At 43.9% G+C, this 27,494-nt stretch overlaps 1 protein-coding gene across 1 annotated transcript; it reads right to left on the bottom strand.

The window, feature by feature from the left end:
• Nucleotides 1-415: 415 nt before the first annotated feature.
• LOC119872302 (ectonucleotide pyrophosphatase/phosphodiesterase family member 7-like) lies at nt 416-27,274 on the bottom strand. The gene is made up of 3 exons (XM_038538932.1): nt 27,025-27,274; nt 8,690-8,835; nt 416-1,051 (listed from the first exon to the last, which is right to left on the bottom strand). The coding sequence occupies exons 1-3, from the start codon at nt 27,272-27,274 to the stop codon at nt 416-418; spliced, it is 1,032 nt and encodes a 343-aa protein (XP_038394860.1).
• Nucleotides 27,275-27,494: the final 220 nt, after the last annotated feature.

Genomic DNA, 27,494 nt, shown 5'->3' with positions numbered 1-27,494 from the left:
GGTCTCCAGGATCGCGCCCTGAGCCAAAGGCAGGCGCTAAAACGCTGCGCCACCCAGGGATCCCTCAGGCTTATACTTCTAATCCCAAGTCACTTCTCTCTAGCTTTGGTTTATTCCTCATTAAAATGGGGGAGATAAGAGTATATATCTTTAGGGTTGTTGGGAAAACAAAAATGAAATAACTCATGTTAAAATTTTAGTACAGGGCTGGACAGAGCCTTGGTCAGGGAGGGATGTTTGTCATTATTATTGCATAGTGGTAACATGGGAAGGGTTGGTTGGGTGGGATATGGGGTTGGGGGTGGGAAACACTTAGGAAACAGTGGGTTACCGCTTATATTTTAGTTTTTTTTTCAGAACTCTTTCTCTCTAGAGGCTGTCTCCCAGACCCAAGATGACTTTATTCATTTTAGAATCAACTCACCCCATTGATGTTATAACCAGAGTCGGCATACATCAAGATTGGCAGGACCCGCTTGTGTTTGGCAAAATGGAAGCGTTCTGGGAATTCCTCCTTCTTGTATACATTGAGGTGAGGGTGTGCATTCTTCAGCGCTTGGTAAAGAGCTTCCTCTTGCCCTGGTTTGGGCAGGAGCATCCCAAAGCCACCATAGTCCACGATATCAAACTTGACCGAGTCGTTGAACTTGATGTAGTCAATCAAGAGGATCTCAGTGACATTGGGTTTCTTTTTTACAGTAGTCATGCCATGGTCTGATGTGATGATGACATTGAGGTGGTTGGTCAAGCTGTGCCTCTCAATGGCTTCCACCAGGTACCCAATAGTTCTGTCGATTTGCTGAATAATCACTCGTCTGTTCTCTGTCTCAGGCCCAAATTTGTGTCCCACGTTATCTGGCTCTCCATAGTACAGAGTAACAAAGTCAAAGTCTTCCTTGGTGAACCAGTTCATGACAATATCAATGTTCTCCCTCCACTCTGTCTCGTTGCTATCTGGGTGAGTATAAGACTCCACCAGGGACCGCTGAACAGCCTCCCCTTTGTACTTTGCACCTCCCCCAGGATAGTGGAATGATGCTGTCTTCCTCCCCTGTAAACACAGGAAGAGAATTCTATTAGGGCTGTTTCTTATATCTTTGTAATAATAGGCAAAGCTTAAGTTGTTGATGTCCCTGCCCTAGTCCAAAGGCATAGAGAACACGTGAGCTTTGGAGTCAGATGGGATTGGACTTCATTCCTGGCTTCACCAGGATCTCATCAAATCTACAACACTGTTTGTTGCAAGACATGCTATTATTTTACGTGCTCCTAGAAGAAAACTGCTGCCTGTTTTTTTTAATATTTTATTTATTTATGATAGACATAGAGAGAGAGAGAGAGGCAGAGACACAGGCAGAGGGAGAGACAGGCTCCATGCCGGGAGCCCGACGTGGGACTCAATCCCGGGGCTCCAGGATCCCGCCCTGGGCCAAAGACAGGCACTAAGCTGCTGAACCCCCCAGGGATCCCCAAAATGCTGCCTGTTAATCCACAACACTCCACTGATTGTAAGATGCACTCCAACTTTAGAGATGGTAAAATGAAAAAAAAGTGCCTTGGAGTGGAGGAAAAATGATACTTTCTATGTTGGTGATGGTGAGTGAGTTCTTTAATATCTTATGGTTCAGTGTTTCTACATATAAAATGCCAAAAAGTTGATTGTATTTTTGTGAGGATTAAGCCAGATAACTTCAAGATGAAGTGTTGGGATTATGTTTTGCATGTGGTAGGCACTCTTTTCTTTGCCTCCAGCTCTAGCAAACCACCACAAAGCCTTCCCCAAATTGTGTAGAGGATAGTTAATAGGTTTGCCCAGCACCCATTCCACTTCTGCTGGTTTAGAGAACCCTCACTTCCCTTAGAGACTCTGCCCTTGCTTCTGGCTGGTTTGGGATGTGTGGATTTCACATCAGGCTCCAGAGGTGGGATGTGATTGTGGCAGAGGATATTGCATCCACTGGCCACAGCAGTTGGTTCAGTCTTGGGCCCATGTCTCAGTCAGAGCCAATGAAATTTGATCTTGGGACTTCTGAGTAGGAGGAGAAAGGGCCAGAGGAAGGCTTTGGACCAAAAGTGGGGTTATTTTTAACAACATACATGATTGCAAAGTCATGAAAATATTCTTCAGTGATCCACTTCAGCAGAAAGGTGGCTTTTGACAAAGCTTGGTAAAATTGTTAGGAAAAAGAATTATATATGCTCACCGATGAGCTAACAATGAGATGGACACATCTCACTAAATAAGTCCTGTTGTAAAGGAGCTCCTCCACCAGGACATGTACATAGTGGGGGCTCAATGGATTTTTGGTTTAGTGAATGAATGACCTCATTTGGGGAGCAAGTACTTTGTTTTGTCTTAGCAAAGCTATTAACTTGAAGAATGTACTGTGACACTTCCTGTATCAGCCAAGATTTTGATGTTCTGAAAAACTCAAAAGTTCATTGGTTTTAGGAGAACCAAGGATGATGGTGGCATCAGTGTGTTGATTTGGAATGGAGAATAAATGACCAGGAATAATTTTGGGATAATGGCACCTGGGTTGTGGCTAATTGGTCAACAAACGAGCAGAAAAGTATGACCAAGAGTAATGACAGAACTTCCAATGTACTGTTTGAGAGAGAGAGAGAGAGAGAGAGAGAGAGAGAGAAGCAGGAAAGCAATTTGGAAGTTGTAGGGGATACTGTTGGCTTTCTACCCAGATCCTCTTACAGGACCATTGTGCTCGCATTCACTTCAGCTGCTCCACATTCCAGAAAATTACCTTCAGACTTTCAGCCAAGTGACCAAATCTTGCCTCACCTGGGAAGGTGTTCTATAATGCTCCTTCACTCCTAGCTGCCCATGGCCAGTGATTGACTGTTGGGAGGACAAAAGACCAGCTTCCTTGCCTCAGGTTGGGATACCATGGAGGTGCAATTTATGCTCCAAGGTCTTTGTGGGATTAGGCTGAAGCTGGTCTCTAACTGTGATCACATCTCACTTACCTTCTGCCCTTTCAGTTTCCCTCACTCCTATCTCCTGAGAACTCTCCCTCAATGCCTTACATGTACCAAATCCCTGAAACTTGAAATAAGACAGAAGTCTTTTATTTTAAAAAGATTTTATTTATTAATTGATGAGACACACACACACAGAGGCAGAGGCATAGGCAGGGGGAGAAGCAGGCTATCTGCAGGGAGCCTGGGGCGGGACTCCATCCCAGGACCTTGGGATCATGACCTCAGCCAAAAGTAAATGCTCAACCACCGAGCCACCCAGGCATCCCAAGACAGAAGTCTTAATACTAAATACTGTGCAAGGCCCAGAAGCTCTGCTATTTATAGCTATAGGTGAAATATTGTATCCTCTGCCCTCCAGCATTCATTTTCTATCATGTGGTTTAGTTTTATTTTCTCTAAAGCACTTTACCCAATCTGAAATTATCTTAATATGTTTCTTGTTTACTGTCTTTTTCCCTCTCTCAGAATGTGAGTTCCATGAGATCAGGGACCATGTTGATTTTATTGACTGCTCTTTTCCTGGGACCCAGAAGAAGCCTGGCTTACAGTAGGTGGTAATTGTTGGTTAAATACATGTTGAATGAATGCATGAATTGCATCTGCTTTTATGGGTGCAAAACCCATCCTATTCTCACTTCTGATTAACTTATGGAAATAGTTACAGAAGCTCTTTCTTTTTTGGGTTCTAGCATCTTATTTGTAATCTCTTCAGGCAACACATTTTCATTTCTGATAATAGAATTTCTATGGTTGCTTTAACTTGCAAATCCTCTAATATTTATTTATTGCATTTCTGATTGGCATTACTCATAATTCTCAGTTTTTAGCGATGGTACTTTGTTTAACTTACATATAAATTGACTTTGCTCTGAAGTATGGAATTGGCTGGAAGGATAAAACTTTCAACATTTTGTAGAACATAGTTTGACTGGCTATTTTATTATCTAGAATAAACTGACATTAACATTATGAGGGACTTAGGCAGCTCTACATATCCGGTTGACTTCTTGATGTTTCCATGTTAAATCTCAGGTGTTCCCAACTTGAAATTGGTTTCTTGTGCTGTATTCTCAATGCACACCTTCTTTTTTTTAATATTTTATTTATTTATTCATGAGACAGGCAGAGACAGGTAGAAGCAGGCTCCATGCAGGGAGCCTGATGTGAGACTCGATCTCAGGACCATGGGATCACACCCTGAGCTGAAGGCAGATGCTCAACCGCTGAGCCACCCAGGCGTCCTACAACGCACACCTTCTTTAAAGATATCTCAAGCTGTAGCCTTAGGAAACTATGATTTTTTTTTTCATTTTGTCCTATAGGGATTTTAAGAGTTATACTGCTCCATGGAAGAAGCTACAGAGAGAAATGCATGTTTGAGTGTGTGTACACACACACACACTCACACAATTCTGCTTATTTGGGACCTGTGATAATCAAAAGTGCTATTTTCAACAAATACTTCTGAGAAATAATCTGAGCACTTAATAGGATGCAAAAGAGTGGGTATTTACTATTCTACCCTTTAATTAGCATAATCAGTGTTTCCAGTAGCAATAGCAATTGGAAAATCGCTGGTTTTATTAGGTTCATTATTCTTCCTTAGTGTAGTGTTGCATCAATGTGGCTATTACTCTTAAGTTGCTTTTTTAAAACGAGAGTTGGTACTTCCTATGGGCAAAATCCTTGGGTTTTGAACAGAGTCCACCAAACTTCTCAGAACTAATCATTAGAACAGAAGTTTCAGTTTGATTTTGCATTTTGTCTTGTCTTCCTTTAGGATAGAGTGAAAGTCACAAGGTGAACTTGTTTTAGGAAGGCCCTTGTAAAGACTGCTAACTCTGGGAAACGAACTAGGGGTGGTGGAAGGGGAGAAGGGCGGGGGGTGGGAGTGAATGGGTGACGGGCACTGGGTGTTATTCTGTATGTTAGTAAATTGAACACCAATAAAAAAAAATAATAATAAAAAAAAAAAAAGGAAGGCCCTTGAACATATTTCTTTCTTTCTTTTTTTTTTTTTTCCTTGAACATATTTCATCATGGTTGTGCTTTGGTGGGAAGTATGTGTGGTTTAGGGAAAGGAGTTAGTTTCTCCTTTTAGGAAGTGATTGAGTGGAAAGAGATGGACTCCATGTATGTGATATTCAGAAGTCAAGGTTGATTCTGAGTGTTTTCATTGCTTTTCTGTGCTCCAGAGGAGTCACTGAACGGAAGGAGACAGGTGGCCAAGATTCTATTTTTCTCCCCTTCCACACCCTTTTGGAGGTCAGATTATTATTCTTAGAGCCTTTTGATGCATAATAAAGACATGCTTTGGGTCAATATTGGGATGAATTATCTTGTTATTAATGCTCTAGGCAAAAGCAGCTGGCATCATCTTGCTCACAGCTCTTCCAAGTCTAGGAGACCTGGCTTACAGTGATAGCTGTAGCTGCCCTCCCCACCCTCTCTCCAAATCCCCTTTTAGTTGTAGCCTACAATGGTCCTGATAGAGACTCTTGGCAGCCATGGGGATGTCACTCAGAACATTCCCTTCCATTTCACTCCTTACTATGCTCTATAGGTCCTCCATAGAGAGGTAAAACATGCTGCTAGGTTTTTATGGTTTTCCTGGGCCTTTTTTTTTTTTAAAGATTTTATTTATTTATTCATGACAGATACAGAGAGAGAGAGAGAGAGGCAGAGACACAGGAAGAGGGAGAAGCAGGCTCCATGCAGGGAGCTTGACGTGAGACTCTGTCCTGGGTCTCCAGGATCACACCCTGGGCTGAAGGTGGCGCTAAACCGCTGAGCCACTGGGGCTGCCCTGGTTTTCCTGGGTCTTTAAGTCATGGGTGCCTGCCTTTCTCTGAGGATTAGGACTTCTGAACTTGGTGAACCACTTCAGTCATTAGTCATGTTCAGTTACCAGGCATGCTCATTTAAAATCCAAGCTTGCTCTAAAATGGAGCATCTTTTTTCATACCCTGACCATTAGCGAAGTCTTTCTGGAGTCTGGATATGTTCCTGGGCTGTGAATTATGGAAACAAATGTGGCCAGGAATCCTATTTTTTAGGCATCATCCACAAGGCATGTCAATTCTTATGTATCTTGATGGACTCTGGAAGCATTAGTGTCATGGAAGGAAAACATTTTAGTCCTATTAAAGGTGAATGCCTCAATCTCCACCAAGCCTGCCTGGAAGAGACTCAGGAGAAGGATGGATTTTCCCAGTGATGCATACAAGTCAGGCCACTCCCCTAATAGATGGGCTCCTGAATAACCTTTAAGGCAGTTGGTATACTGTTACTGGGAGGCTGACCTGGGGCCATAGGTTTGCTCTGATTGAGGCAGCTTTCCTGGCAACTCCTCAAGGAGCTGGCCAATGGTCCTGTCCCATGGCAGGATGTCAATGGTAGAATGAGATATACCAGCTTGACTTTCACTTGCCAAACACATGGCATGTTGTCAGTCACCTGGCCCTGCACCAGATCCTGTTTTTGCACAACCACTTATGAATTCAGCAAAGAGGAAGAACACTCTGAGTATGAATTGAGCAGAAGGAAACAAAGTCCTAAAAACAAGTGGCAATGAGACAAGAACCATGAATAAGAAAAACTACAGGAAAGAATGCTACCAGAAGCCTCATATCAATGAATAAATACCATACCAAGAGACTAGGGAGGTCCTGGGTTTTGAACAGTGAATTAATGAAGACTGCCCACACCTCCCTAGCAGCAAGACAAATACGTGATTCACTATGAAATCCACGGCTAAATGTATTAGCCAAAGAAGTAATATGTTATGGTTAAGAGTTAAGAGTTGCTGAACCCAGAATGAATTCAAATCTCAGCTTTGCCTTTTGATAGCTTTGTGACTTTGAGAAGTTATGGCAGTGCTCTCGGCTTCAGTTTACTTCCCTGTTAAATGGGCATAGTCAAAGCACCTACCAAAGAACTATTATAAATTAATAAATGTAAAGCACTTAAGTCAGTACTAGGCACATATAGTAAAGTTATGAATGCTATTTTTTTTTTGGCGGGGGGGACAGGATTAATTTGCATGATCTCTGCCTCAAAGTTAAAAAAATGTGACAGAGGGGCACCTGCATGGCTCAGTGGTTGACCTACGCCTTCGGCTCAGGTCGTCATTCTGGGGTCCTGAGATTGAGTCCCGCTTTGGACTCCCTGCATGGAGCCTGCTTCTCCCTCTGCCTGTGTCTCTGCCTCTCTTTCTGTGTCTCTCATGAATAAATAAATAAAATCTTTTAAAAAAAAGTGACAGAAGAGGAAAGAGTCTAGAGCCTGACAGGGGAAAGATGGAGCTGAAGTAGACTCATTGACAATCCCCTATGATTCCCTGAGAGCTAATTTGCCCAATATTGTAGCCTTTAACCACACGTGGTATTTAGATTTAAATTGAAATTAATAAAAATTAAATGCAATTAAAATTTTGGTTCTTCAGTCTCATTAGTCACATTTCAAAGGCTCAATAATCCTATGTGGCTGGTGGCTTCCATGTTGGACAGTGTGCAGTAGAACATGTCCATCATCAAGGAAAGTTCTATCGGATGGCTCTAGCTTAGAGCTGTAGTGACCAGCTGAAGCACTATAATGATTCAGCCTCCTTTAATGACTAAGAATTTTTGAACATTTTGTTTTCAGCATGTTATATGCATTATCTCAGTTAACCTTCCCAATGAGCTTAAGAAGCAGGGACTCTGATAATCTTTATTTTATGGGTGGGGCAAATCAAGCACAGAAAAGAGGTTTTTGCCCAAGGTCACACAGGCGGACAAGGGTGGAGCTGGCCAGATTCTGCTCCGGGAGTCTAAGTCCACAACCTGCATTCTGAGCTGCAACAGCACTACCTTGCTGCATGACACGCCTGTGTATGTTGGAGCACAGGGATGAAGTGCCAGTGAAAAGGGGACCTTTGGAGCAAAGGTTAGTATCTTGGGGAAGACGAGGAGGTTCTACTCTGAAGTGATGATTGTGGAAGCTGATTAAGAAAACACGAAGCTGACAGAAGATTTGGGACGGGGACTTAAACATGCAGCTCTGATGTCTGCCTTTTTGAAGCAATAATAAATGGCCACTGGAATCCTTTCAAGTGAATGTTCTCAGAGTTTTTCATGGTCTGAAGATTCATTAAATGGTCAACTTCATTATTAAGGGCTTTTATGCTTAAGTCTGAGGCCAGTGTATAAACAGTTATTTCTGAAAGAGCTGCTGAATTCAGACCCTAGGGTGAGCCCTGGAGGTACAATCATGTTTAAGCTAGACTCTGCCCTCAAAAGACTCATCCGTCGATAATGGCTAAATGCATATTTCATTTAATACTTACATCAAATCTATTAAATAAGTACATCATTGTTATTCCCATTAAACATTTAGGGTAACATGTTTAGAGAAGTTAAGTCACTTTCTCAAGATCACAGCTTTTTTTTTTTTTAAAGATTTTATTCATTTATTCATAGAGACAGAGAGAGAGAGGCAGAGACACAGGCAGAGGGAGAAGCAGGCTCCATGCAGAGAGCCCGACGTGGGACTCGATCCAGGGTCTCCAGGATCACGCCCTGGGCTGCAGGCGGCGCTAAACCGCTGCGCCACCGGGGCTGTCCAAGATCACAGCTTCTAACCCCCGTCCCACATGCATAGGAATGAGAAGCAGTGTCCCTGGAAGTCAAACCAGGGTTTCTGATAGTACCTGTCTCTGGGCTGTGATCCAGAGGGGGAGAACACCATTGTCCCACCACTCAGTCTTCTTTTGTGTAGTCTTGAAGGAGTACTTCCAGCGTGTCTCTGTGTTAAACATCATGTTGTGAATCACACCATGATCTTCAATCCAGCGACCTTGGGAATGAAAGAGGGAAGGTGCTGGTAAGTTCTATGAATGGATACTGCCGGGGGTATCAAAGTGATCTTAAGATCTCCCCCAACATCCTTCTGGTTGGCCTACTTCTTCTGGGGGATTGCTGCTCTGGGTGGCTGCCCTGGAGCTTCAGACTTGGTTTTCTGGAGGTGCAAATGTTGGTGGCCATAAAGGAAGGGCTAATTGTATCTCACAACTGCCAGATTGGATCTACTCCCTGGAACAGACCTCACAGTCTTGGAGGAAGCTGGTATTGACTGTGGAGCCTGATGTGGGAGGGAAGGCAGGGCATGGGGAGGCCAGGTTACTTGGGTTATTCTGTGTCCAGAAGGTAAGAGCCTGGAATTTGGATATTTCCTATGGAATGATTTTCCTTGTCTTCTGCTGGCAATGATCTGATTCAATATTGAATATCCAGTGGGCCCAATTCTTGGGAAACATCACAGGGATTTTCCTAGGACTCCCATGCTGTTTGAGGAAAACAATGGAATTAGGAAGGATTTCTGACATAGTTAGGTATAGACCTTTTTCTCTCTCCTTAGAGAGGGAAGGCAGATATTGAGGAATGTGATTAAGCTAGATTATTCTTGAAAACATAAGAATGAACCAGATACAGAAAAAACCTGTAACCTTACATTGTGCCAAGGAAAAGGGGAGTACATGTTGGGGGTCAGTCTAAAGAGTGAACCAAAAGATCCATGGGGATAGCAGAGTCCACTTCCTTACCTGCTGGGACAGAATCCTCTGGGTGACCCTAGTGATTGTAATAAGATAGTGATGATTTCTCCTATTTCCCAGTTAAATCAAGGCAGGACATTTTGTGACTAGAACTTGATAGTCATGGAAACTGAGAAGGGAAAGCTCTTCACTGGCTCAGTCATTGCCAGGCTGCTGGTGGGTAAAGTCCCCTTAGGATGGCCAAAACCCTCAGCTGGGAAGAAGCAAAAACCATTGTTGCTTTATGGTTTCTGCCTTGTAGGTAGACCACACTTAGGGGCACTGAAAGAAGTTGTGCTTCTGTCAGGGATTAGGGCTTTGGGGTCAAGATCCCTGATCAGGAATAAAATTGGATGGTCAACAGTGGAAAAGCATGGACCTAGAGTCCAAGAGAGCTGAATGCCAACCCTGACTTGGCTTTTGAACTTGATGTGTGAACTTAAACAAGCCCCTAACCTGCCTGGCCTCGGTTGCCTGAATACTAGCATATAGGGTTTGTGTGATGAAATCATGGCACATATTTACCACCATGTCATAAGCTAAGATGTAGGGACATTAACTCATCTAATGCTCCCAACAACCCTGCAAGGTGGCTACTATCATAGCCCCTCCTTTAGAGAGTTCTCTCTTTAAGGAAACAGGCGCAGAGTTTGCTCAAAATCATGTAGCAGAACTGGGCTTTGAATCCAGGAGGCTTGGCCACAGCCCATACTTTTTTTAATAGGTAAAATTCACATAAGATAAAATTAACCATTAACATTTTGTTTTTTAAAGAATTTATTTATTTATTTGACAGAAAGAAAAAGAGAGAGAGAGAGCACAAGCAGGGGGAGCAGCAGAGGGAGAGAGAGAAAAGCAGGCTCCCCACTGAGCAGGGAGACCAATGCAGGGCTCTATATTAGGACCCTGGGATCATGACCTGAGCTGAAGGCAGATACTTAACTAACTGAGCCACCCAGGCATCCCAGCTATTAACATTTTCAGTGCACAATTCAGTATCATTTAGTATAGTCACAATGTCATGCAATAATAATCTCATTCTTTTTTTTTTTTTTTTAAGATTTTACTTATTTATTCATGAGAGACACACACAGAGAGAAGCAGAGACATAGGCAGGGGGAGAAGCGGGATGCGGGACTCAATCCCAGGACTCCAGGATAATGCCCTGAGCCAAAGGCAGATGCTCAACCTCTGAGCCACCCAGGCATCCCTAATCATCTCTTTCTAGTTCCAAGGCATGTTCATCACCCTACGCAGAAACTACGCATTAGCAGTCACTCTCCAGTCCTCCATTCCCCCAACCGCTATTGACCACTAATCTGCTTCTGTCTCTATTGATTTACCTGCTCTGGACATTTCATAGACATGAAAGCTCACAATATATGACCTTTTGTGTCTAGTTTCTTTTACTTAGCTTCATATTTTCTAGGTTCATCTATGTTGTAGCGTATATCTGTACTTCATTCCTTTTTTTTTAAAGATTTTATTTATTTATTCATGAGAGATACATAGAGAGAGAGACAGAGACAGAGACACAGGCAGAGGGAGAAGCAGGCTCCATGCAGGTAGCCTGACATGGGACTCAATCCCTGGTCTCCAGGATCACGCCCTGGGCTGAAGGCGGTGCTAAACCGCTGAGCCACCCAGGCTGCCCTGTACTGCATTCCTTCTTATGGCTGAATAATATTCCATTGTATGAATAGACCAGAATTTGTTTATGCATCCATCATTGATGCACATTTAGGTTGTTTCTGGGTTGTCTGGCTATTGTGACTAATGCTGTTATGAGCATTCATATATAAGTATCTGGTTTCAATTCTTTTGGGTATATATCTCAGAATAGAATTGCTGGGGTTACATGGTGACTCTATGTTTTGAAGAGCTACCAGACTATTTTCCGTAGTGGTTGTGCCATTTTACATTCCCACCAACAGTGTCTAGCAGTTCCAGTTTCTCTACATCCTCATCAACACTTGTTATCTTCCTGTTTTTGGTTATGGCCAACCTAGTGGATGTGCAATGGTATCTTGTTGGGTTTGATGTGCATTTCCTGAATGACTGGTGGTGTTGAGCATTGCAGTCTGGGCTCTTAATCCCTCTGCTATACCGTATGTCAGGAGTGGGGTGAAACACCACAGGTGAGAGTACTTTGTTATGGATAGGTGGGGCCCAAGTAGGCAAGAACTTTTAGAGCCTCGGGAATGAGTAATGGAAGCCTTTTGAAATCTACAATGAATTGTCTCCTTGTTATAGTGTCCAAACTTTCTCATGGCTGAGCTGTGCCATATCACAGCAGATGAAACGGAAGTACAGGGTCAAATCATCCAGGGAATAGCTTGCTTTTGCCTTTTTTTTTTTTTTTTTTTAACTTGTAAATCCTGGATTCTGTTCTAGGTGACTCTTCCTGCCCAGTAAAGAGCAAATCACCCTAAAGTGACAAACATCTGTCAATTCACCTAGTCTAGTATTTATCCATGGTATTTTATACTGCCAACATTAGAATCAATTGAACTACTTGTTAAAAATCACAAATTCCCTGGTCTCCTTCTAGGCCTTGCTGAATTCACACCTCTTGGGTGGGGTCTGGGAACTTGCATTTTGACAAGCTCTCCAGGTGGTTCTAGTGCCCACTGACATGTCAGACTACTGGTTCAGGGGCTATTAGCCATTCACATATGGATGTGGATTAGTTCTAGCAGACTGCTCATTACTCCAAAATCTGGGTTGATAGCAGCTCCTCTGAGTGACCAAAGGGAGAGCAGGTAGCCATCAAAACCTGGAGTACTTCAGTATCTGGGGAAGCTTGGGTGCCCAAAGACACTGGGGGATTTGGAGGAGGGATTGAAAGAAGCAGAGGATGCTGCAGGCACAGAAACTTCTCCCTCCAGTAATTCTGTCTTCCAGGCTCTGGGACCCAGAGGTCAATTATGATATCAGTTAAGTAGACTACTCTGGGAACCAATAATAGAATCCATTTTTCCCTCAAAGAGATGTCACCCAAGTTTCAAACACCTAACCTAAAATGAGTTCAGGGAGTATGACCCTTCTATTCTGTGGCATGGCTAGTCCCAGTAATTGCACAAAGGGAACTGTCTCCATGGTGTTTGGGTTATTTCCACTCTGACACTTAAAAGGCATGTTCTAAATCCAGCCAGCAGCTGGGACCAGCAATGACCCAGAAGACATTTCACTGCCCCTTGGTTCCTCCTTCCTACTGCTCAAGGCTCTTTATCCTGGTTAAGGGCCAGTTCTGGAATGTGGGCAGAACAAGACAAAGGATGGGAAATGCTAAGAAATGAACAGCTGCAGAGAGCAGCAGTTTTACTAAAATTGCATTTTCAACTCTGGAGAGAGTCAGGGACCGGACTGGAAAAGCTGTGTGAAGGCAACACTGTTGATCGTGCCTGGAGTTCCAGTAGCAGCAAAGGAACTGGTTTCACTTGGGTCAGATGACGCTGTCCTCCCTGCAGTGCAATGGCACAGAGGGGGCTGCTTTCAGAGGTGGGACACCTTAGTTTGGCTCTTGTAAGCACCTGCTCTCTCCCTGGGAATCAGTCTTCCCCTCCATAAAAGGAGAGGGTTGAGGGACGCCTGGGTGGCTCAGCGATTGAGCATCTGCCTTCCGCTGAGGGCGTGATCCTCGGATCTGGGACCGCGTCCCACATGGGCTCCCTGTGGGGAGCCTGCTTCTCCCTCTGCCTATGTCTCTGCCCCCCACCTCTGTATCTCTCATGAATAAATAAATCTTTTTTAAAAATGAAAGGGTTGATGATTTCCAAGGGCCTTTCTGGCTTTATCCATTCTGACAGTCTGTCATCCATGTCATTTACATGTCTGCGATGTGGGCAATTACGCAGGTTAAATAGGAAGTAGGATGAGCTCTCCTAGAGAACATGATTCCTGGTGCTTGCTACTTATGCTTTAATCAAGGTATAGGGCAGCCCAGGTGGCTCAGTGGTTTAGCCCTGCCTACAGCCCAGGGTGTGATCCTGGAGACCTGGGTTTGGGTCCCACGTTGGGCTTCCTGCATGGAGCCTGCTTCTCCCTCTGCCTGTGTCTCTGCCTCTCTCTCCCTGTCTCTCATGAATAAATAAATAAAATAAAAAAAAATCTGGGTATAATGCCTACTTCCACACCATACCAGTTATGGCAAGGCGCATTCACTCAACTGAGCGTTTCAGGTGTGGGAACCAAGCCAGCTAGATTTGATTCCTTTCTCTTGATTTTCAGAGACCTTTGTTTATATCTCAAACACTTGCAGGGTGAATTTGGGAAACCATCAAGTCCAGTGTTTGATCCAAATCCTCTCTTTCTCAAACATTTTGAGCCAAGTATTGTCCTTGATTGTGCCATAGCATTTACAGTCTAAGGGATGGGGGGAGAGAGTTAAAAAGAGATAAAGGATGTTCTGGGGTGCCTGTAATGCTCACAGGTACCTTCTCTTAGAATTCCCCTAGGAGGGATGCCTGGGTGGCTCAGTGGTTGAGCATCTGCCTTCGGCTCAGGTCGTGATCCTGGAGTCCCGGGATCGAGTCCCACATGAGGCTCCCTGCATAGAGCCTGCTTCTCCCTCTGCCTTGTCTCTGCCTCTCTTTCTTGGTGTCTCTCATAAATAAATAAAATCTTAAAAAAAAAAAAAAAAAAGACCTCCCCTAGGAATGGGCCTTGCTGAGAGGCAGGGCTAGGCACCATATTTTTACCACATGACATCTCTTTCCCACATTCAATTGGTTGGTGAGAAACCCAATTCTCTCTTTCAAGACTTAAACCAAGAGATGCAGTAGCTAATCAGCTCATGGTGGGCTCGGAGCAAAAAGAGAAAACTGGTTGTGAGTGAGTAGAGCAGAGACAAGAGAGTTCTTGGGGCTGATTAGAAGACACTAGGCTTTTGAGAACCAGAAACATAAGGTCTGCTTTCTTTCACTCTGTTTTCTATTTTCTCTGTCTCTCATTTGGTTCCCTTGCTTGAGTTTGCCTGTTAGAGCCTTGCAGGGCAGTTGTTTCTCTTGAGCTAGCATGAAAGGATTTCTGTGTTTTAACAGCTGTTGTTTCCTGACATAGCTGGTGATCAACACTTCAATAGACGCCGAACAAAGTGCATTGGGAACACAGAAAAGGGGTTCAGGGAAGGCTGCACAGAAGAGGTGATGCTGGAGCCTGGTGGAAGGCAAGAGCAAATGCAGTTCAACCTTGAACAATATAGGCTTGAATTGTGTGGGTTCATTTATACGCCAGGTTGTTTTCGATAAATACACTGCAGTACTGTTGATGTATCTTATCTTCCTTATGATTTTCTTAATAACATTTTCTTTTCTTGGGAGCCTGGGTGGCTCAGTTGGTTAGGTGTCTGTCTTTGGCTCAGGTCATGATCTCAGGGCCCTGGGACTGAGTCCCACCTTGGGCTCCCTGCTCTTCGGGGAGTCTGCTTCTCCCTCTACCTTTCTCTTTCTGTCTCTCATGAATAGATAAAATCTTTAAAAATTTTTTTCTTTTCTCTAGCTTAGTTTATTGTAAGAATATAGACTATTATGCATATATAAGACATATTAATCATCCCTGTTATTAGTAAGGCTTCTGGTCAATGGTAGGCTATCTGTAGTTAAGTTTTTGGGGAGTCAAAAGTTATACATGGATTTTTCAACTGTGTGGGGCTTCACCTTCAGTAACCCCCATATTGTTCAAATGTCAACTGTATTTGCTGTGATTTTTAACTATTAAAACTAAGCAGTTCACTGCTTGGGCAGAAGTAGATAGAGATGGTTTTATAATATCCTGCCCCAGTTGTACCCATTGTCAGTTACCTTGCTGAAAGGATTATGTAGCCTGGGTTTGCTTAGTGCTTTTTTTTGTTAATGATCTAAACTTCTCACATGGTATGCACTTGGAAACAAGCGAACAGTGTTGTTCAGTTATATTGTTGTGGGCAAACCACTCTCTTGGCCATTGTTAGAAGACTTGAGAGGTTAGTTCCAAAGTTTGAACTAAAATAGGGTCTGGTATCTACCCAGTAAGACTGCTGATGGGCTTTTCTTTTTTTGATTATGATGAAAAAAATGGCTGAGTTGGTTCATAACTTGTTTTTTCTCATCATCTCAGTCCTGGATTCTTGGCCCAGAAGCTCTGCTCTAGAACCTGCAGATTTTTCCGTTTTTGCTGATGTTCTAGGCTATTCCTGGCTTGTGATAGATGAAAGCGATTCCTTTTTTTTTTCCTGATCCTAAGGTCACGACTAGACCTGACTTACACCTATCTAAATACAAACCTTCATGGGCCTTCAGATCATACAAGAAATGGGTGCCTCTGCTGCATTGCAGAGGAGTCAGGGAGTACCATTGGAACTGGGCACACATGGCACTCATGCCATTCTATCCTGCTTATACTTTCCATTTTTTTTTAAAGATTTTATTTATTTATTCATGATAGTCACACAGAGAGAGACAGAGAGGCAGAGACACAGGCAGAGGGAGAAGCAGGCTCCATGCAGGGAGCCCGACGTGGGATTTGATCCCGGGTCTCCAGGATCGCGCCCCGGGCCAAAGGCAGGCACCAAACCGCTGCGCCACCCAGGGATCCCGTATACTTTCCATTTAGCATCCATCTCATTTCCTCTTGAATTTCAGATGATTGCCTACAAATATGTTTATTCCATTAGTTTATAAACTTCCTAAGAGTAGGGCTGTGCCTTGTTTATTCTGATATATCCCTGGCACAAAGCATAGGATTATATCCTTACTAGACATTCAACAATATTTGTTGAATTTAATTGAACAAACTCCCTCTTACTTCTGCCCCATTTGCAGATGGCTGGGTATGATCTGAACAAGTAGTAAACAGAAACTAACTTAGTTCAAAGTCAATTTGGGAAAAAATATACTTTAATGGATTAAAAGAATCCATACCATAACTTAATAACTGAATAAGGGCATGCCTCCTCCTCTGCTCTAAACATTTGCTCTGTTCCTACCTACTAATTTTCAGGTGTGACAGTGTATATTTACAGATAGTCCATTTGGGCATAGATACACTTTAATGCATTTCTTTCTTTAACAAAAATTTGAGGAACTGCTATATGTTAGTCACTAATTCCTTTAATCTATCATATAGACTATAAGCATGTCTTCATTTTCCTCCTGATTTGTGATTCATTTAAGTTCACATTCCCAAAACCAAAGAAGAAAATGTTGTGTTAGCCAGCTAGTATGAAATCAGTGAGGAAAAAACAGTTGCCAAATCACATCAACCAACCACCATAAATCAATCCAGTGTTCCATTCCTGAGCTGACAAGCTTATTGAGAAGAACAGCCAAGACACTGATGGGAAGACAGCCCCCACTGGAGCTCAAAACCACACTCACCCAAGTTTACACACCAGAGTGCCACCCATTGATAATCTACTGGACCCATAGCAAAAGTACTTGAAATGAGGACAGGTGAACCAATCAAAATTTAAAACCTTATCAACTACTGTTACAGAATTGAGGCTTGTCTCCAACACGAGGACTCATGATGGCAGCCATTTTTTGGACAGAGAATATAAAATCTTAGAAGCCCATTTTACTAAACTGCTCTTGCTCATGGGTAAGTGCAAATGAAAAATGCTGCTGCTGCTTTTTGACATTGCTTTTTAATTATGCTCATCTATAAGTCATTTTATCCTTGAATAAGACTTGAGAATGGCCCTAAGGCAGAGGCATGATTCCTTAGGAACTAGGCCAACAGAGAATGGGCTTTCACATACTCCACCTTTTCCTTTAATCTGCTGTCAAAAACAGAAACTTTCTCTCTGAATAGCTGGAAGCAGACAGCTGCACTTGAGTTCCATCTGGGAACTCTATTAACACACAGTTCTACCCTTGTCCTGCCTTACTGGCCACTGTTACAGAAATGAGATCTGTCCTCTACATTTTTTTCTCACTTCATTTTCTCCTCTTACCACTATAGTGGGCTGAATGGAGCCCCCCACCGAATTATATGTTCATATTCTTATTCCCAGAACCTGTGAATGTTGCCTTATTTGGAAACTAGGTCTTCACAGATGTAATTGGTTCATGATTTTGACATGAAGAGATCATCCTGAAAATCATTACATGAAGAGATTTACCCATGTTGGCTCTAAAACCAAAGGCAAATTTCCTTATAAGAGACAGAAGAGGAGGGGACACAGACAGAAAAGGAGGAGGCAACATGACCGTGCAGGCAGATATTGGAAGGCTGTGACCACAAACCAAGGAATGCTGGCAGGTACCAGAAGCTGAAGAGGCAAGGAAAGATTCTCCCCTAGAACCTGTAAAGGGAGCATGGCCCACTGATATTTTGATTTTGGGCTTCTGGCCTCTAGACTTTGTATTGCTTTAGGCCACTCAGCTTTTTTTTTTTTTTTTTTTTTTTTTAGGCCACTCAGCTTATGGTACTTTTTAAAAATTTTTTTTAATTTTTTATTTATTTATGATAGTTACAGAGAGAGAGAGAGGGAGGCAGAGACACAGGCAGAGGGAGAAGCAGGCTCCATGCACCGGGAGCCCGATGTGGGATTCGATCCCGGGTCTCCGGGATCACGCCCTGGGCCAAAGGCAGGTGCCAAACTGCTGTGCCACCCAGGGATCCCTCTACTGTGTAATCCATAGACCTGAAGCATCAGCATCTGATTTTTCTACATGTTGGAAATTAGCGTAATGAAAAGTTAGGAAATATCCTGGTTTTCCAGCCTTCTTTATTTTCGTGGCTTCCTTTTTTCTCTCCTTGTGGAAATGACTGGTGCTGGAAGCACATCTTTTCTGTCTCCATCTGTTTTTCTTTGCTTTGTTCATCTATGTTTTGGGGAGTTTGTTGACTTCCAGGACTTTTTCAGTGGAGAGTTGTTTCTGGGGAAGCAGGATGGGAGCCGATTAAGGTTTATGGCATCTTCTATCCAGGTTTCCAACAACATCTGCATGGTTTGTATTATTATCAGCAGCAGGGATTTAATTTCCTTTCCCTTTCCCTACCTCTCTTACCTCTTTCAGACTCTGTTTTTCACTGGTTAGAGTGTCACATGGGTTGCCTTTGGCTTTCTGATTTACATGTAATTTGTGTATTATATGTCTAGTCCAAAGATTCTCAACTAGGGGGTGATTTTGTACCCCAAGGAACATTTGTCTGGAGACATTTTTGTTATCACAACTAGGGGAGGAATGGTGCTGGCATCTTAGAGGCTAGGGATGCTGCTAAATGCTCTACAACACACAGGATAGCCCCCCTAAGACAAAGAATGATTTGGCCCAAAATGTAAGTGGTGAGATATTGAGAATCCCTCCCTAGTCTTAAAGATCATCCAAGTACATTTGTCCGTGCTTCCTTTACTCCTATGTCAGGTAGAAGGAGGGGTGGATTCATGAGTGGTTATGACATCTATGAAGAATTTTTACCTCTTATAGATTGATTTTGGGATAGAATGTAAGCAATCGATCATTTGTGCAAATTGTGCCCTGTGCACCTCCAGGGGATACCACCAACATAGTGTTAATGAAAATAACCTTCCTAGAATTGTGCTGTACACAATCTACACAGTTATAAGTGGTGGCTCTAGTTTTGGGGTTGTCCTGGTGGGGTTCTGGAATTGGGAAAGACTTAATTTCTGGCTGGTAGGGAGCTGGAACCTACCATTGAGTACCCTTTCAGGAAAGGAGAAAATGTTGAGCAGAGAGGACCTCACTTTTATTATTCTCAACCATCCTGTAGTTACGTGAGTTCCCTTTTCACCTCTGATCCATATCTATTTGACTAGATGTAAAATTGCCGAATTATAATATCATAGCTTACGTTTTCTGTAGCCTTTGTCTGAAACGTGGTGATAGCTTCTTATTTTCAGTAGGTTCCTTGGGGGAGAAAAATATATGCTGCTGCATAAGACTTCCTATCCACCCACCACTTGCTTGGCGGGATTTCCTTAGTTTCAGCAGTATAAGTTATTCTCACTGGTCCTCAATCACTTTGCAATAAAAACTGAGATTGCAAAAATGTTCACTGTCATTACCAGTGATGGAGCAGTAAGTACAGGCTTCTGGAGAGGGAGAAGGAATCAGGTGATTTAAACTGGGAGAATGAGCTGCTAACCGTCAGAGAATGGCTTTTCATTTTGGTGAGATCTGAGGGGAATTGGGACAGTTCAGAGAGACTGGGGGGGGCCATCCTGGAAGATGGCTGTTTGCACGTGTGCTTACTGAATCTACAGGGAGCCCATGCCCACTGAGCAGTCCCAGAGGTGAAGGTGTGATTTTTTGGGACTGAGTATTGGGGCACTGGATCGCATACCTCCATCTCTACATCAAAAGCACCATCAGGCTAGTGAGGTGGACCTTGGCACCTCCTGCCAGTCCTTCCTCCATTGCTCTTTTCTCTTATAACGGTGCTTGACTTTCCACTGAGAACTCACCAGGCCTCCACTTGCAGTCCACCTGATTTGTGTGGTGCTTGCCAGTTGCCTTAACCCTGACCTGGGGGTGGACATGTAGTCTTAGCTTGGGTGTTCAGCATTGTTCTACCCCCCACCCCAGGCCACAGAGGTTGGTTCTGAGAAGTAAATTGGTCCAATGAAAGCCAATATTGGGAATTTTGTGGTCACTCTTAGAAATAGAGAAAGAAAGGGAGGGGGAAAGGAGAGAGATTGATCATTCTGAGGACTTGGATTATTAATGCCTATAGATATTGATTACGTCTCATAGTACTGTTGTGGGTTGAACTATGTTCCTCAAAAAGGATACTTGAAGTCCTAAGCCCCAAGACATCAGAATGAGACCTTATTTGGGAATAGGGCCACTATAGAGTTGAGGTCATGCAGCAGCCCCTAATCCAAATGACTCGTGTCCTTATAAGAAGATGGCCATGTGAAAACAGAGACACAGGGACAATTCTGTGGATTGGGTGGAGGATGGAATCTATAAGCCAAGGAATGCCAAATATTGCCAACGAACCACAAGAAGTGAGGAAGACAGAAGGATTCCTTATAGATTTGAGAGGGAATGCAGCTCTATTAACAGCTTGATTTTAGGCTTTTGGACTCCAGAACTGTGAAACAATGCATTTCTGTTTTTTTTTTTTAAGATATTTTCTTTTCTTTTATTTTTTTTAAATTTTTATTTATTTATGATAGTCACAGAGAGAGAGAGAGAGGCAGAGACACAGGCAGAGGGAGAAGCAGGCTCCATGCACCGGGAGGCTGACGTGGGATTCGATCCCGGGTCTCCAGGATCGCGCCCTGGGCCAAAGGCAGGCGCCAAACCGCTGCGCCACCCAGGGAACCCTTAAAGATATTTTCATCTTCAAATCATCTTCACACCCAGTGTAGGGCTTGAACTCACAATCCTGAGATCAAGACTCACATATTCCACTGACTGAGCCAGCCAGGCACTCCATACATTTCTGTTGTTTTAAGCTGCTCAGCTTGTGGTACTTTGTTATGGCAGCCCTAGGAAATGACTATAATTACTTTCAAATTAATACTCTTCCTCCCCGTCCTCCCTTCCTTAGCCCCCTCCCCCCCATCATTTTTGCCTAAGCAACAGAAAGAGTTAATGCTGACGTGGTGACACACTATGATTGGAAAGCCCGGCCTCTGTGGACATCCATTATCTCCTATGGTTCAGGGATTAGCCATAATTCTGCAGGCTTTCTGGAGCTTCACTATGGGGGCGTGTCCTGTGTTACCTTTTGCCTTTCTACAAAGACGGATGCTCACCCCCTGTTTATCTGAGCCCCATCAAGGACCTTGTCCATGGTAGACAGAATTCCAAAATGGCCCTCAAGGCTCTTGTTTTCTGATATATATGCCTGGTATAACTCTTTTCCCTTGAGCTTGGGTGGGACCTGTGGCCTTGTTTCTAACCAACAGAACATGGAAAAGTTGAAGAGATTCTGCAGATCTCTTGAACCCTAATCAGTTCATTTTGAGTTAATCAAAAGAGAGTTTATCCAGGGTGAGCCTGACTTAATCAGGTGAGCTCTTAAGAGAGGATCTAGAGCAGAGAGGCCCTCTCTTGCAGCCTCAAAGGAGAAAGCTGCCATGAGTCCTATAGCTGCAGGGAAATGAATTCTTCAAACAACCACATGAGCTTGGGAGAGAACCCCATCCCAGTCAACGCCATGATTGTAGCTTTGTGACACACTGAACAGGGGCCCCAGCTCAGTGGTGCTGACTCCTGTCCCATGGAAATGGAGAGATAATACAAAGGTGTTGTTCTAAGCTGTTAAGTCTGTGATAATTAGTTCTGCAGCCATAGAAAACTAATACATCATTCTATTTTAAGAAATTTCCAGGTGCTGTGGCAAAGCTCCTGTGTGTGTGTGTGTGTGTGTGTGTGTGTGTGTGTGATGAAGATTGGGGGTGGGGATGATGAAACCAGGTGGGAAGAAGAAAACGATCTTTTTTTTTAGAAGAAAAGTATCTTGGAGGAAGTAATGGTTCATTCAACCAGGGAGGGGATGAACTTAATTTTAATTAGTATGCAGGTCTGTGCCCAGCTTTGGGGAGCTGGAGAGAAAATGTCTCCTCTAGAACCAGGGCTTGCTTTGCACCTGGGAGCTTTTTTTTTTTTTTTTTAAGATTTTATTTATTTATTCATAGAGACACACACACACAGAGAGGGGCAGAGGCACAGGCAGAGGGAGAAGCAGGCACCATGCAGAGCCTGACATGGGACTTGATCCCGGGTCCCCAGGATCACGCCCTGGGCTGCAGGCTGTGCTAAACCACTGCACCACCAGGGCTGCCCTGCACCTTGGAGCTTTGATTCTAGATAGGGGCCCCACTTCCCCCTCTTGCAGGTGGTACTGGGAGGGCCGATACTTGGAGGAAAAATATACATTCTTTGTGAGGATGTAAAGATTGTCTCATGTGGAGAGGTGATGAGGTAGGATATTTTTAATAAATAGCCAGTTTTTAAGAAATCCTCCCTCCCTGAGTTTTTTGTTCAGGACGTCTGTCCTCTCTGCTTCAAGGAGAGGGAGAAAGCATGGGAAGTGGGTATTCCTCCTAAGCTCTGCCCCTTATGGGAGCTAGAGGAGCAGGTGGTGCAGAAAAAGGTTTGGTGGGGACACAGCCAAGTGAGAATACATTTTCTCTGTCTGATTCCTTAAGCTGTCAGAGAAAGGAGACAAAAAGGCACAAGAAAGGGGCTCTTCATCTCTCTCCCTGGCAGAGCTACAGAGGAAAGGAAACAAACCCCCCAAAACATCTGTGGAATCTGGGAACAGAGGGGACATGAGACTGTGTCATGAGGTAAGCCCTAGGAAGTGGCAAGACCTTGGAGACACTTAAATGTAGTTGGCCACTGTTGCCGCTCCCAGGCCCAACAGAGATGCTAAAACAATAATTGTTGAATGAAGAAATGAATATGTTGGAAACTCTTTAAAACTCTCCAGGAAGACTTTCTTTACCAGCAGCAGGGGAAATTGATGAGGGTCATGTGACCCTGGCTCTGGGGTGAGGGCTGAGATATCCACACACCTGACAGCCCCCTGGCATGAGGAGGCCCTGCCGTGGAGATAAGGGCAGCAGATGGCGGCGGGGGGGGGGGGGGGGGGGAGGGGGGCAGCATACTGGCCCCAGGCAGCTTTGTCAGCTATCTAAGGGAGGCTTGCTCATGGATCCTTGTGCCTGGGGCATGGCTTCTCCCGACCTTGGTCCTTGCCTGAGATCGCCTGGCCTCTGCCCCTTGAACTCTGTCTAGGAAGCTCAGAGAGATGGCCACATGGCTTCCTGGACTTGAGCCTGTGTTGGAGCTGTGCGTAGTATTGCAGCTGAGATGTGAAGCAGTGTGTCAGGTTCCTCCTCCTCCTCTCTCTTCTGTGTTAAATCGCCCAGAGGTGTTTGTAAGAAGACCAATTAATTAGTCATTGAGCTAAGAGAGCCCCCTTTCCCATAGTTTGTGTCAGGCTTACACCCTGGAATCTGATGAGGTCTTTGGGTGCTGACAGTACGAATTTTATCCATTATTTTTTCTATTATGGATGATTCTTTCTCACATTAGAGTCAGACAGAGGTCTGCTTGAGCCCAGCTCACGAAGACAAATGCTGGGGATTTTGTTAGGCCTGGGATAGCCTCTGTTTTATTAATACAACATATTCAGGATATATACTTATTGCCTGGAATCTCTGAGGGTGGGCAACATCTTTCAGAGGGGTTTGGAATGATTACTTAATTAGAATCAAAGACGGTGGCGGGCTGTAGTCATGCTGGAGGGAAGGGATTGAAGAGCCAGTGACTGTAACCATCCAGGACTGAGTTTGAATCCTACCTCTGCCCCAGAAAAGATTTGTGCATCTTTGAACCCCTGACGTCTAGCCTGTAAAGAGGGAGGGCAACCTGAGCAACCTAGGCTCCGTGAAAAACCTGTTTTAAAGTCAAAGTCGAGTGAATGTTTACCTGCTCAATAAATGGCAGGTCTGGTTAAAAATAAAAGAGTTCAAAGGAACATTTTTTTTTTTCACAGTGAGCTAATTAAAAAGATTATTTGATGTATAACATTTTGTTATTTATAGGCAGTACATTTCATTTGGTCTAAGATCTAAAAAGTACACAGGAGGTACAGTTCAAAGTCTCCCACCCACTGCCCTCCCTGGAGGAACTAGTATCATCAATTTCTTGTTTATTTATCCAGAGGTCTTCTATACACCTATAAATAATTGCATATAGGGGCGCCTAGGTGGCTCAGCGGTTAAGCGTCTGCCTTCAGCTCAGGGTAAGATCCTGGAGTCCTGGGATCTAGTCCCACATCGGGCTCCCTGTATGGAGCCTGCTTCTACCTCTGCCTATGTTTCAACCTCTCTTTCTCTGTGTCTCTCATGAATAAAATCTTAAAAAAATAATTGCACATATATATATATATATACACACACACACACATATTATATGAACCCATATATGCATGCTACTCACATTCTTTGCATCTTGGTTTTGTCACTTAATCCATTTTGGAGATAGCTTCCTATCACGGCACAAAGAACTTCTTCATTTTTCCTCTTAAAGGTAATAGATTATGACATTCTATGGATGTCTGGTATTTTATTTAGCCATTCCCCTTTGGGTGGATAGTTAGGTTGTTTCTATTTTTCCTGTGGTTATAAATGCCAATGCAATGAATAACTTTGTATGTACACTGTACATCGTTTTCTACCCAGCAGATATATATCTGTGGGATAAAGTCCTGCAAGTTGAATTTGCCAAATAAGAAAATTTGTAAGTTCCTGATTGTACTTGATGTTGCCTAATTAATTATAAAGATTTTATTTATTTATTCATGAGAGACACAGAGAGAGAGAGAGAGAGAGAGAGAGAGAGAGAGAGGCAGAGACACAGGCAGAGGGAGAAGCAGGCTCCATGCAGGGAGCCCAACATGGGACTTGATCCCGGGTCTCCAGGATCAGGATCTGGACTGAAGGTGGCGCTAAACCGCTGGGCCACGGGGGCTGCCCCGATTTTGCCAAATTACCCTGCATTAAAACTGTACCCATTTCCATTTCCCACTGGCAATGAATGTAGGAGAGGAATTGCAGTGATTTTATAATTTTAAAAATTTTCTCTTAACTGTTTATATCTTCTCATTGAAGACCTTCTGGGAATAAATAAAAGGTGGGCATGCCTTATAATATTTTGTGCCCATCATATTCTCAGTGTTCAGGGACCCAGAGTCTGCCCATGGGAGATCTTTTAAGTGTTATGAAGTTAATGCCACTGGGAAGTAGCATTCGGTTTCTCCAGAAAAGGGCTATTTAGTTCCTGCTTCCTGGCACTAATAGTTCCCGAATGACTTGCTTCTCAAAGAGTTTACATATAGGAAAATCTCTCTCAGCAGATCTCCCTCTGAGTGGTTATTCAGCTTTATTTTTTAAGTTTCTGATTCAAGTGTCCCTTTGAGAGTCTGATGGAAGTGATAAAACCCTCTCCCCAAAAAAGGTACCAGCAGTGTGTGTATCATTTTGGAGGCTCCGGGAGCTGCCCTGGACTCGAAGGAATGGTTCTCTGGGTAGGGGTGAGGCTCATGCTGCCAGGCACCACTCTTTACCCCATGAGAGGGGTCTGTGGATCCCAGACTCATAGTTGGGCAGAACTAGTTTCATGTGGCCAGGGACATATTCATTCTAGGCCTGGCTTCCCCCTGGCCCAATTCTTGGCCAAGTCACTGATGAATTAGTTATTCAGCCTCTCTGAGCTTTGTTTTTCTCATCTGTGGAATGGGGACAACACTTGCTTTGCAGTATTGTTGTGTTGGAGATATTGAAGCCAAAGCACCTAGCACATGCCTGGCTTCAGGCCCATGTTAGAGAAATGGAAGCTGTTCTTATTCTTACTATAATGAAATCCTTTGCATTTTGGCAACTGGAATTTTGAAATGACCACATTCCTTCCTATCACAGAAGCCTTGAATATGGGAACACTTTTCCTTTCTCTTTGTCTCCTGAGGTCTCTTTCAGTTTTCAGTTCAATTGTCCCATCTCAGCCTTTCCCTGCCTCCAACTGCAAGTCAATTTGCCCTTGCTGTTTTCTCTTGAAGAAACTCTCTTCTTCCTTCTCAGTGCCTCTCCTCATTGATGAGATCTAGTAGTGTCTTTGCTTGTCTCCCCCATTCGGACTACGTGCTCCAGGTGAGCTAGGGAGACTGGCAAGGGCAAAGGCCCTGAGGCAGGTGGGGGCTGGGTGGAGATACAGACAGGTGGCCTTTGTGATCTGGAGAGAAACATGTGAGGGGAAGAGAGATGAGAGAGGCCAGGAAACAGTGGGTCAGGGGCCAGGTCATGAGACTTTCTGGGGCACAGAAAGACAAAATTTGAATTCTCTTCAAAGAGCACATTGGTGGGGCACCTGGGTGGCTCAGCTGGTTAAGCATTTACCTTCAGCTCAGGTCATGATCCTGGGGTCCTGGGATCAAGCCCCCTGCTTAGCAGGGAGTCTGTTTCCTCCCTCTCCCTCTGTCTCTCCACCCCACTCATGCTCTCTTTCCTCAAATAAATACATAAATAAATATAATCTTTGAAAACAAAACAAAATAACAACCACCAAAAAAAAAAAAAAAAAAATCAAAGAGCGTTGGTGTCCCTCCAGCTTTTCAATAATAAGCCAGGGAGTCATCTAATATAATTGAGTTCTTTAAAGTTTAATATTTTATTATTTTTATGAAGTTCTTTTAATGATTTAGTTTTGGAAAAGATCACAAGCCATTGTGTATAAGGCAAGGTAAAGGGGCAGGGGGGCCCAGGGAGCAGGGAGCGGGGGCTGGAGAGGTCCTAATTCTGTCTGCAGGCTGGTGCCCTGTAGCCAGTAGGGTTCTAAAAACCGGAATATTCTAAGCTAGTGCTTCTTCCAGTTGCATGAACTGCCTCAGTCTCCTGAGAGCTGACTGAGAATGGGCTCTGTCTCAGGGAATAACAAGTACTGAGGCTTCCACTAGCACTGGCAGACTGGCTGCAGAGCAGAACTTACCTGAGATGGTGGTGAAGTGGGATGGAGAGGTCATTGTCACGAAGGGTGGTGTGAGGTACTTGGCCTTCACGCCCTCCTGGGCAAGGCGGTCCATGTTGGGGGTGTCCACATCCTGGTCGTAGTTCCAGCGGAAGCCATCGAAGGATATCAGCAGGAGCTTGTTGAAGTTCTTCCTTCCGGGGATGGGGTGGCAGCTGGCCAAGCCCACCAGGATGGGCAGCAGCAGTGAGAAGACCCCAAGCCCCATCATGCTGCGAGCACTACACATCACAGAGTTTGTGGGCCTGCTCCTATTTTTCTCCCTTTTTTATCTGTGGTTGAACAAAGTCCAAATTGATAATTGTGCCTGAGCTCTGTTGTGGATTGAAACACCTGGAGTATAACAAGATGTCATGGTTTACGTGATGAAAGGTTCTGGAAATGGATGGTTGTGATGGTTGCACAGCATTGTGAATGCACGTAATGTCACT

This window comes from Canis lupus, chromosome 6 (genome assembly GCF_011100685.1).
Source record: "Canis lupus familiaris isolate Mischka breed German Shepherd chromosome 6, alternate assembly UU_Cfam_GSD_1.0, whole genome shotgun sequence".
NCBI lineage: Eukaryota > Metazoa > Chordata > Mammalia > Carnivora > Canidae > Canis > Canis lupus.
The sequence above is the reverse complement of the archived record's forward strand: the minus strand, read 5'-3'. Positions and strand labels throughout refer to the sequence as shown.